Consider the following 12706-nt stretch of genomic DNA (forward strand, 5'->3'; position numbering starts at 1 on the left):
CGCAACTCAAATTTCACAAAGCTAATTATCGATATAGGTAATTAACGTTACGAAAATAAAATTCGCGTTGCGATAGTACTGTTTACCTATATCGATAATTAACATTGTGAATTTGACTTATGTGTTGCGATTTTAGAATCTGTGTTGCGCAATTAGAGTTCACGTTACGAATTTATTGGTTATTTTCGTAAATTTAAAAAAAATAGATTAAAATCATATATTATAAGATATTTTCAATCAATTTATTTTCTCTAAAAATAATACAGTAAATACTGATGAAACAACGGAGAAACTGATGTTTCTCTGCCGCAAAAAAGGCTACTTCTTCAGCTACACTATTCACATAATCTGGGCTGCCGTGAATTTCAAGATCGGACGGCTGTCACCGTCGATCACATCAAAATATGCCGTAATTTTATCTCCTTACTGGTTAACGGACGGGAAATTAAAATTTTATAGCTTTTCCGGCTGGGCGATCGGCGAATATGAAAAACAATCAAGAGATTTCCGGAAGAGCGGGCTGGTTGAGATCGATGTTCAGAAGTGGACGCGATTTGACCTCGTGGTGGTTCAAATCAACGACGGAAGATGAATCGGAGTCGCTTTGTACACCACCATTAAACGTCGGCGCATGAAAATCACGATGGAGATGATCGAATCCCAGCCGTTGAAACTGCTGGCCGTTCACTACACCAGGGCGAACAAACGGGTCGAAGTAAAAAACTTTACGCCCCGCAATATACGGCACCAGCGAAGCTGGCTGGAAAGGAAACCTAGTAGCCGTGGGTACGTAACCGGTAACCGCCTCGCCTTGTACGAGGTTAAGATCTAACGGCGAAGTATCGATCATGAGAGCCGGCTCACGGTTCGAGGATTCCACGGTGCTACTCTGGCTTGGGCTACGGTTGTTGATGTTGTTACCGTTACGTTTACACTCATTCCCCTTGTTGGGATTTTCACAAGGGACAGGGAAATTAGTCTTAGCCTTGGCGCCGCGAAATTCTCGAGCGGCGACGTCGTATGCTCTGGCTGCTTCCTCCGCCGTATCAAAAGTTCCAAGCCAAACACGGCTCTTCTTCCCCGGATCTCTGATCTCAGCAGCGTAACGCCCCCATGGACGCTTCCTTACTCCTCTGAAATGAACCTCATTATTATTATTCAAACCATCGTTGCCGGTACCTTCGACGGCCGCTGTTTTCTCCCTCGGTGCCATCTCAAAAGGGAAAACAGTGCTTTCGGTTTTGAAAATGGCGATTTTGTGTGGGGTTGAGTGAAAGCAGAGGGCAAAGCGAGGAGGAATTTATAGAAAGGGAAGACCGGAATCGGCGAGGAATGAAAGCGGCGTCTAATGGGAATTGGAAGCTTACACAGTCAACCTGGGATTTGACTGACGAGGGGCGGCTGGTGGAATTGAGTGGGCGGCAGCTTCGTAAATTACCGAATCAAGATTACGTGGCACGTGGGTTTATCTTTGAACGTTCCGTTTATATTTATACTCTCCATCTCACTCGCGTCCTTTCACACGTCTTTTATAAAAGTGGGGCGTGAAGCGCGTGTGGTACTGATGGTAAGTGAGAAATGAGGAAAGTGAGTTTTCAAAAAAAAAATTGTCGGCTTCTGCAAACTCACCGCGTGGCGTTGGATGAATTTTTTTAATGTTAACCGATACGATAAATGAGGAATGGGTGGCGTTGAGCCAATGGCTGCTCCGGGCCCCACAGAGCGCCTTTAGGACCGTCACCTTCGCTTGGACCAATACGTCAAATTACGTGCTGCCACGTCTGGTTTGTTCCTTAACGCGTGTTGATTGGAACTTAACACTCGTAGGAAAGAGAAAAAAGAAAAAAGGTTTCTCACTCAATCCCCTGCCTGCCTGCCCACATGTATCATTTTCACCCGACAGCTCTCTTCCTCACTTTCTGCGATCCCTACGTGAGTCACACGCTCTCCTCTTTCACGATTACCCTTTTCACACACGTTCCAAATAATTTTCTTTTCTTTTCTTTTTAATTTTTATTTTTGGCTTGGTCAGCTTATGAATGAATGATAGGAGAAGAGATTGAATAACAGGTAAAATAGTGTCCATAGTTCTTTAATGATTAAATAAATTAGAAAAAAATCTTCTTACAAACACGTATAAAAGATCTTGTTTCAAAATATACGACATCATTGTGTGGGGACAAAGACTAGGAGGTGCCCATGGAATTTCCGCCCTCCCCAAAAGACAACCACCACCCATTTTTAGCTACCTTTGAAGTAATTTATTATAGCAGATTAAAATACTTTTTTACTCTATTTATTTTTTAAAAAATTATTGGGGGACAATTCTATCATTTACTCTCTCCACCTAAGAAGAGTATCTATATCAACGCCATTGAAAAGAAAGAGAGAATATTTTGAAAGAATATTAAAAATGTTTGGACGGAGGGTAGGATTACAGAGGAGTGGGGTTTCACGTGGGAAAGAGCAGGCCGGAGGTGGAATAAGATAGGAATAGGAATAGGAATAGGATGGCCAATCCAAGTAATTAAAATGCATGAGCATGAATCACGTTGACTCGACACAACAGCCGGTCTATTCCCATTTCCAGCCATCCCTACTCGAGATTTACTCATGGACAAAGCTACGGACCCTGTTTCAGGGATTCCAAGTAAATTATAAAATTTATTATTATTTTTTTATGAATATATTGCTAGAAGTCGGAGTATTATTGAGTTCGAATCGACTCAAGAAGTTTAAAGTTTAAAGTGGAATTCGATTAGATTCAACAACTCACGAGTTTAAAATTATCAAATTCGACTCGTGTTCAAAATCAGAAATTTAAGCTCGACTCTACTCGAAAGGTCGTGAGTTTAAATTTTTCAAGCTCGACTCAAAAAAAAAATTTGAAGCTCAACTCGAGATCGAAAAACTTGAACTTAAGACATTATTAGACTTAGCTTGAATAAAACTAATATCAAGTAGTTCGTTTCGAATCGGTAAGAACATGAAACACTTATACTATATATATATATATATTTAAAAATGTAATATTATTAATAATTTAATTTACATAATAAAAATTTAATATATTATTTTTTCCGATTTGCTTTTGAGTTTTTTTAGTTAAATATCAAGTAGTTCGTTTCGAATCGGTAAGAACTCGAATCAAATATATTTGATGTGAATATTGACAGAACTTTGATCGAGTCGAACACTCGATAGCTCGCGATATCTCATCTCGTCTAGAATCCTATATATTGTTATCTCATTCACAAGCAGTCCTGGCTCCTTTAGTTAAATTGAATAATAACAGTTTTGGTTCCTTCTTTTCAATAAATATTTTTTAAATGTATTTATAATTATAATTATAATTTTATTTTAACATAAGCGGCGTCCTGATTACAAGACAGATGAACGTGTTTGTCTGTTTCCCATGTTTTCTTTTTTCTTAATAAAACATCACCATCTCATCGTCTGTCTCTTGTTTTGTGAAATCTCAAAAGTCAGGTGTGAATCTGGATTTTAAATTATGATCGTATTTTCGGTCATTTTAGATTTATCGGAATTGTAGCCGTTGCAGGTGTTATTGGGCACTATTGTAGGTGTAGTAGGTAACTCGGATGACGGCGAAACCGTTATTTCACGGACGCTATCATATTTTTGGATCGTGATTTGAAAACCCAGTGTGAACTGAATGCGATTTTGTGGCTGCTTTTCAAAGCAAATGTCAAAGATGAATTTTGGATGCATTTGGGCTAGATATTGAAACATACCTGATTCTTTTAGAAAATTCACGTAAGAGATGTCGACCTTTTAAAGGGGTTGATAATGGTTTAACCATTTTAAATAGAATCAAATATAAGGTTATGTCATGCGTATGCAAGACGAATTACAATTAGAACACGGGAAAAACTTTGAGCATTGGCTGGAACTGGAAAATGATCACGTGTGCCGCCTTAATATACGATTAAAAAAATGTATTATCAGTTTTGTTATTATTTAAATAACAAAATCGGTAAAAAATAACCTGAAGCATTATTATTTCTACTGATTTTATTATTATTAGATATTTTACCGAATTTCTTAACAAAACCGATAAAACGCTATGATTTTATTATTTTTTACCGATTTTATTATTTAAAATAATAATAAAACCGATATTATTTTTTAACTATATATTAAGAGTACCGCATCGTAGATGGAATTATACAGTTTCAGACCACGGGAAATCAAACGGACCCAACTTATGAGGTAGATTCTTACGACATGTCTGGGGGTTTGGATGGTCGGCTGTCTCATCAAGCCATTGTGATGGCTTCAACATGTCAAAAAAAGTAAGGGTAAGGGTCCATAATGTTCGATGAATTATTTGTTTATTAAATTATTAACTCGTTTATTCTATTTTTTTCTTTTTCTTTTATATTTAAATAAAAGTAGGAACTAAATTAAATATACATTAAACTTTAAAGTTCAAATTGTGAAATGTAATAAATTTAAGGATTAGTAATGTAATTTCATCTTTTTTATATTACTTGCAACTGAAAGGATACCATCCTTCCCCCTTGGCATTAGATCAGCCCCGCCCTTTCCCCTTCGCCTAGATCTTGAGTTAATTATAAACCATCTCAAAAATCTCGTTTAAAATCTCCCGAATAGAACATATTTTATTTATTTATTTTGATTATTTTTTGATTAATTATGTTTGCGAACACTGAATAAATATATTCGAGAGTACTAAATGAATTAAATACGAACACCTTAAAAACAAACAAAATAACAAGAATAAAATATTAACAAGATAAACGAATACGAACCAAACATTAACACTTTAAAAAAATAAACAAATAGACACGAACAACTTTATTCGTTCAAACCATATTCATTTGCACCTGCTCATAAATATAGTTGGGGTATAAACTTATGGAACTCAATTTTTATCTAAATTTGAAAATTTTATTTGAAGAATCTCGAATCCGAACTCTCTTAATTTAACTCTTCAATGACTCAAAAGTTTAAATGAATTTGGTTCAAAATAGTTTAAGCTTAAGATAAGTTTAAAATGAAATAGCTCGAAGTCGGTATAAATCTAACTCGAGATGACTTGAATATAAATTTAAGTATAATTTAAAAAAAATCACCAATAATCCCCACGAGAGCGTCCTCTAATAATCGAATGCCCGGCATTTCGCGTACAAGACAACCAGGGGTTGACTTCGGACAAAAATTCAAGGGTTGCATACAAAAAAATTTATAAATTTTTTTAGGGGTTGCACAATATTAAGAGTGACACTTATATTAATTAAAAAAATTAGAAAAAATTAACACTAAGTAGACAAAACAAAAAAAATATATATAAAAATACTGAAATAGTATCATTTGATCAATATTCCTCACAATTTGAGGGTTGCCCGGGCTACCCCTGGGTCCGCCCCTGAAAACAACCAAACTGTTACCCACATATTCATCACACTCGAACCCGTTAACCACCACAATGGCATGAACCTGTCTCGCTTCCCCAACCCCAAATCCTCGGTAGAAGTACAGTCTTTTAGAACACTGGAAAAAGTGAACTCATTGCACTTAAGACCCAACAAATGCATCTCGTTAAAGGTCAAAATGGCTTCTTTGGTAAACCCATTTTGGGCATACCCGGAAATCGAAGTGGCCAAGAAACCAAGTCTGGTTCAGGACTTTCATCAACCAGTTTCCCGGCGTAGACAAAAAGTTCACACTCTGCATAAAAATCGGCCAGAGTTCCTGGTTTTAGGGTCCTTGAATGACCCGAATTTGAGTAAATGGGCATGGATTTGCATGCCTGGAGATAGGGTCTTGGCGGCATTGCATTTTGACAAAAGCTTGGAGTAGTAGGGAACATAGAAGTGTCGCGAGTAATGCTAGAAGAGCATCAATAAAACCAAGTAACCAACAACGATGCCAGTTTATATTTGAGATTTTTAATTAATTATTTCTTTAAAATTAATCATTTTAAATTAATTTTTAAACTTTAAATATTTAAATTTCATCCTTAAATTATGATTCCCATTGTAAATTAATCCCCATACCACAGTTCAATGGTCTTTAACTAATGTTTAAACGATATATTATATTAACAAAAAAAATATATATTGCAAACTTGAATGTTCGTTGTTAATGATAAAGTTATATTCAGTTAATTAATAAATTTATTTATTTTAATTGTAATTAATATATTGTAATTATTGTACATAATTCTCTTAGCGTATGATAACACACATCTTGTAGATGCAATACCACCCAGAAATGCATCTTCACCAACGTTTTCAGTCACTGGTTTTGTTCCTCATTCACAAGAGTCGACAACACCAGATCCTGGACGAAACCGGCTCTCCCCCTGGCCTGCCGAATCCTTTTTTCATGCTCCTCGCTGCTCAAAGAAGGATCGAAACTGCATGACGTAAACAGAAACGAGATGCCGGTTTTGAATTATATTGGACGGTTTCCGTATAAGGTTGATACATGATGAGGTTCTTCATTTGAACCGCATTGCGGTCTCTCTAAACAATGATCAGACCTAGCATTATTGAATATGTTCTACTTACCTGGATTTCCACACATGAGCTGGTTTGACGTTTTTGGCAGCAATGTCTTCCGCGCTGTTTACAATCGATTTAGTAAGCTCTTCGGCTTCAGATGCAGGGAAGTTCAAAATGAGTGAAGAAAGGAGCGAATCATTAGCTGCGTTCGACACGTTAGTACTGCTTGACCTATATGCACTGCCCCCTAAAAGTACTTGCAAATGAGCTTCACGGAGATCCCGACCCAAGAGAGACAGTGCCTGGCTGTTGGGAATCGCAACTCTACGTAACCTGCGACGTCTCTGCAAGTGATCTTTTGTTAAGGGAAACAATCCTAACAATTCGACTTTTCCGAGTAAATACATAATCTAAGAAACTGTACAAAGTTCGATTATTAAGGATATCTTGAATAGATGTCCGTGTTGCAGCATGATATGACTTAGCATGTCTCTTGATACTTTCTTAGAGCAAGCTGGACAAATCTGCAACAGAAAGGTTAATGCAGTATAAGACTCTTTCGTACTAAAAACATCATCGGAACTTCTTTTTCCCACCATGAACCCCGAACAACAAGAACTACAACCAAGATTTACTAAAGCTCTGTTATGAGACTTGCATGAGGTGCTAGTCGTTAAACGTCTTTCATAGGTTGTAACCGGTATCCGCTAGAAATTGAGAGTAGGCGGGGGATTTATAGGAAGGGGGAGGGAAATCTCCAATCATCCGGGCTGGAATATAAGGACGAGGCTAGCTATATATTCTTTCGTACATAGGAAATGATTAGCCATCGGATCCTCCACCGTTGCAATAGCATATACTAAATGCTTGTTCGAAAACATAACATTCTCTACCCCTCTAGCTTATTTCCGTTTCCATTGATGTCCACTTTCAACGTTTATCTGTTGCATGTAGCATTCATTAAGAGCATGAACATAAAACATCCCATCCCGCTCAGTCCTCCATATCCGGTGGCAGTTAAATGTTCCAACACAAGTTTCCGCAGCCTAAATGACCAAATTTTCTTACCAAAAAGCCTCAAATTCTATCTGCAAAGGCAGATGCCATATTAGCATACCACCTAAATTGAGCGTTTCGGTTTTGTTTCTTCCCCTACCCCATAAAAAACTGGGTAAATATGAACACATCCTAAGATTTTGTTTGATAAAGCAACGATCTCGACCGATTGACATTGCTTCGATCTGGTTGTTAATAACATAATCAACGATACCATCGTCAGTCATTGAAACTATAACCTTGTACATTCCCAGTTTCCCCAACTTAGATTATCGATAGAAAATACAAAAAAAAAATTATATGAAAATTTAAAATTTTGAGGGGAGACCGCACTCGCCAAACCCTCGATCCATTCCTGCTCTCAATCTCGACCATTCTTCAATTCAAGCACCTTTCCCCCACAATTTAACACAACAAAACTGGATAAATGGTGGTCTAATCATCACTTTTTAATCATATTCAAGAGGCAAAAAAAAAAAAAACCCCCCAACAATGAAGCTTGCTCAGATATATTGAAATTTGCTTACCGTAACTTTTGATTCGCAAGGATGCTCATCTTCGAGATGCGAGCACAAAGACACGATATCGAAATCTTCGTAACAGTAGGGACATGGGAAATCTGGTCGTACCTCGTTCTCAACCTCGAAATCATCGATGTTCAAACGATCTTTGTTCATCGTTTATAAAACAGAAACGCCAACATTATAAAAAAAACTGAGATAAAAAAGGGAAAACAAAAAAGAACCCAAATCAAAGATTGAAAAATGAAATAATAAAAACGAACCCAAAAGAGAGCTTTGATTTTGCTGCTGCTGCTGCAAATTATATTGCCGTTTAGCAGCCGCAAGACGATATGTCCAGAAATCGGAATCCATTGAAACACCAATGCTTGGATTTTTCAGACAAAGAATCTGATGAAGTTTGGATTTTTTTTCTTCTTCTATTCCTCTTGATTATATATATGTTTCCGAGTTTTCTTTGACTTTGAGAAACCTTTGGCTTCGTTGATCTCAACGAGCTTTCGAAGAGAGAGAGAGTTCTGTTGATAATTGATGACGCTTGGTTTTATGCTTAAATATTTCCCTACTTTTTAGGTGTCTTATGTGGTGTTGTAATAAATTTCAATTTAGATATATGTTTAAAGTCATTATCTATAAAATATTAGAAAATATTAAATCCTTTTGAATTGTTAAATTTGAAATAAAATAATCGCACAAATTTTGATTAATTTTAAAGTTATTATCTATAAAATATTTTGTTTATTAAATAAAATATTGCTATATACAATGTATAGTCGTTTAAGATTTCAAGATCAAATTTTATCATAACTCAATCAATAAATTAACGTTCAGTTCAAACTGTAGTAATTTTTTTAACAGAAAAGAATAAGTTTAGAATATATGAATAATTAGATGATTGTTTTGTAACTTTTAATAACAATAGGTTCAATAAAGTAACATCCTATAATCGAGAAATTATTTTTAATTTTTTTTAAATGAAAAAAGAACAATAATAAAATTAATTGTTTAAGTACTAGTAACTTTTAGATTTAAACTAATACATAATGAGATAAACAAGTCTTTTCTTAACAAGGGAATAAATCTTGAACTTGTTAAAATGAAAATTAACTCAAAACACGTGACTAATCACGTATCTATTTAAGTTCCGTGATAGTTCAACAATTTGGTCAATATGCATTGGGATGATAATAAGTGATCTAAAAAGATGACACGATCTATTTTGTAGAAGACAATTAATCCTTCATATTTACATGTAATTTTATTAAGTCTATCTAAACATAAAGAATATGCATTAGAACGCTCATAAGTACTCTAGAAAGGTGACAAAATATCTTTCATAGAAGGTGACTAATCATTCACATTTACATAAGGAATTTCGTAAGTCCATCTCAATATAGGCAGCTTAGATTAAGACTACAAGATCAAGTCTATCAAGTTTACTATTTATCCTCATAGATACTCTATGGTCTTTATTTTTTTTAAAATTTAGTGTTTAGTCCTTAAATCTAAAAAGAATACAAAAATAAAAATTACTTTGAATTTAAATGCTCGAATAAAATATCTATATTATTATTGTTATTATTTTCAAACATCTTTGATCAAATTCGAAGCAATTGGTTCTTCTATAACTGCCTGAAAAAACTACCTTAAGTAATAAAGATTGTTTTATTCAGATTTTGAGATAATATAGCACCCTAATTATATTTTATATCAAACGTATTAACTCTAAATATTGAAAATAAAAAAGCAAAACTCTTTCTTATTAGGGTACTTTGTTTTTAAAGGACTCTTGATTACCCTCAACTATCGCTTACTTTGACCTTCTACTATTCTTCGCAAGAAAGCCTACCATCCCCGGTAAGCATATTCCCAGCCGACACAAATCTCTGCAGTCTCCTCTCGATCCACCCTCGTAGTCACCGGCACCGGCAGGCGGTCGCCAATTGCTTCGTTCAGCACAGATTGTGTTTTGGATGTACGGTACTGTTGTTCCCTTCTCCTGTTGTCTGAATCCGATTAGCTTACCCAGAGAAACGCTATTGTCCTGGAAAAACGACGCCGGAGACTGACCGCCCATGCCGTGGAAGAAAGAAACAAGCCGATGAGACCTCCTCGACAATGGCGAAAAAAAAAACTGCTTTGAATTACTGAACGTACCTCGGTGTCAAGGTTGGAGGAAACAGAAGAAAAACTCGTGGAGGATCGGTTAGAAGAGTGTAATCGGATTTTGGTGGTCATTATTTGTAGACCCAGAGGCCACCCGTTGCTCGTCTCGTGATTCTGGGAACAACAATCATCAATTCAAAACATATATATAAAGCAACTAAAACGCAGAAGCTTAAAACAATGAGAAGCCATGAAAATTATGATACCTCGGCAGCCATGGCTGAAGCAAGAGATTAAGAAATGCTTGGATGGGTGGCGTTTGAACCTTTAACATGAAATATGGATCTATCTCACATCAATCGATATTTAGGTTGTTAGAATCATTAACTTCACCACCTTCTTTTTTTACTTTGTCATCAAACTCGAGAGTTTCAGGCTAACTATGGCACACGACTTAAACACAAAGGCAAAAAGAGTTTGAAGATTTGAAAAAAATTATGTAACAGGTGTGTTATAAAAAAATTTAAAATGACAATTTATCATATAAAAGTTAAATTTTATTTTTGGGAAACTAAAAACAGTAGATAGAAAAGGTGATTTTCCAAAAAAAAAAAATCACCTTAGAGATCTTTATTTTCCTGTCATACACCGTTCGGCCTATATTTTCTGATCTAACACCTTTTGCAGAAAGATACGTCCCCTGTAGTACGCTTTACGCTGATCTGACGTCACATGGGATAAGGCACCCTTGAAGCGCGCCTTATGCTGAGTTGGATACACGTGGCTAAAGCGAGGGGCAGGGGCCTCGTCTTACCTTTAATTTTGACACGCGTCAGAAAGGAGCACCCCTGTAGCGCGCCCTAGCTATAATTACCCAACTACCCCAGCCGTTCACACCCCATCCTTTCCTATAAATACATCCATTCTCAATCACTTTCACCACACCAAATCCTCTCAACTTCTCTCAAATACTCTTATATTCTCTTATAACTGTTTAAGTTATATTTTATTATATTTAGTATTTTGTTAGTAATTTATTTAAATTTAAATTTTTTAATATTTTATTTAATTAATTTTTTTTACATATATAAAATGAAAGGCGATCTACTTCGCTTGGATGAAAATCATATATCTCGACATTTTGCTGATACGGTAACATTTTAACATTTTAATATAATTTAAATTATTAGTAATAATTTATTTATTTATTTAATGCATGATTATTAGTTTAAGAATTAATTTTTATAATTATTTATATTTTAGGAGAGGGACCGTATATTATATCATTTTATTAGGAACCTTACGTTAGCGATACCTACTCGTGTCTGGCCGTATTTAGCAGAGGCTAGATTCAGTCACATAGGTAGATATGAATGTCACTGTAAGATAGAACCAGACCTTATTTCTACCTTAGTGGAGTGGTGGAGGCCGGAGACCCACACATTCCATCTTCGATGCGGAGAATGCACAATTACACTTGAAGATGTTTCTATGCACCTGAGGCTTTCGGTGGATAGAGATGTGATATCAGGGATGTCGCACGGTTCCTGGACTGCTTTGTGCCGGGATTATCTAGGACGTGTCCCGAAAAGTTTTAACGGTGGTCAGGTACAGTTAAATTGGTTAGATGCCAATTTTCGGGAGTTAAGCGATGACGCCTCTGATGATGAAGTTAAAATGTATGCACGGGCATGCATACTGCAGCTGATAGGAGGGTTACTAATGCTGGACAAATCGCGCAACCAAGCTCACTGTATGTGGTTGCGACATCTTGGCGACTTTCATCTGGCCAGATCACTCAGTTGAGGCTCGGTAGTTTTGGCTTTCCTGTATAGGGAGATGTGTCGAGCGATTGACTACAGGAAAAATGCTATCGACGGATGTTTCCTTCTGCTGCAGTCTTGGGTATGGTATCGATTGCCCTTTTTATGTCCCGTTGTGAAGAACTCATTTGTATTTCCGCTACTATTGAGGTAATTATAAAACTGATTTCATATATTAATCATTTTATACAGTGTATAATAAATATTTTTCCTTGAATAGGTGGTCTACTGACAGGAAAAATCATCAGGAGCTACTTGATGATTTAGAAAAAATTAGGGTGCTAATCGAACAGAAGGCTGGCACACAAGTATGTATTTTAATATTTAAAAATCAATTTTAGATTATAGTTATATAATTAGATTATTATTTTGATAAAAATTATATATATTTATTTTAGTTTGAATGAGTGTCATATTCTAATGATGATGTGAGGATGGCGATCCCACCTGAGTTGAGGGGCCCATTAGATGTTTAGATGGCGATAATCCCTTTGATCTGTTATGCGATCGTCGAGTGGCACTCCACTGATCGCGTGCTCTGGCAATTTGGTTGTTTTAACCAATTCTGGAAGCACTTCGCAATATGGACGAGTTGCATAACACAAATCGACGCGGCAAGTCGGATATAGATTGGCTGGTGAAGCATCATGCGTGGGTCGTGTTGTGGGAGGATCGACATCGGCTACTTCCCCATAGAGAGCCCATT

At 36.1% G+C, this 12706-nt stretch overlaps 2 protein-coding genes across 2 annotated transcripts; both read right to left on the bottom strand.

Annotated features, from left to right (window-relative positions):
- Positions 1–460: 460 nt before the first annotated feature.
- On the bottom strand, positions 461–1257 carry LOC120151668 (ethylene-responsive transcription factor 4-like). The gene has a single exon (XM_039164049.1). The coding sequence runs from the start codon at positions 1211–1213 to the stop codon at positions 497–499; it is 717 nt and encodes a 238-aa protein (XP_039019980.1). The 5' UTR covers positions 1214–1257; the 3' UTR covers positions 461–496.
- A 5003-nt stretch (positions 1258–6260) lies between these two features.
- LOC120151638 (protein DEHYDRATION-INDUCED 19 homolog 4-like) lies at positions 6261–8441 on the bottom strand. The gene is made up of 5 exons (XM_039164021.1): positions 8335–8441; positions 8078–8217; positions 6941–7018; positions 6561–6844; positions 6261–6406 (listed from the first exon to the last, which is right to left on the bottom strand). The coding sequence occupies exons 1-5, from the start codon at positions 8423–8425 to the stop codon at positions 6286–6288; spliced, it is 714 nt and encodes a 237-aa protein (XP_039019952.1). The 5' UTR covers positions 8426–8441; the 3' UTR covers positions 6261–6285.
- Between the last annotated feature and the right edge of the window lie 4265 nt (positions 8442–12706).

Source organism: Hibiscus syriacus, unplaced genomic scaffold, assembly GCF_006381635.1.
Source record: "Hibiscus syriacus cultivar Baekdansim isolate YM2019G1 unplaced genomic scaffold, ASM638163v2 tig00111064_pilon, whole genome shotgun sequence".
In the NCBI taxonomy this organism is placed as follows: domain Eukaryota; kingdom Viridiplantae; phylum Streptophyta; class Magnoliopsida; order Malvales; family Malvaceae; genus Hibiscus; species Hibiscus syriacus.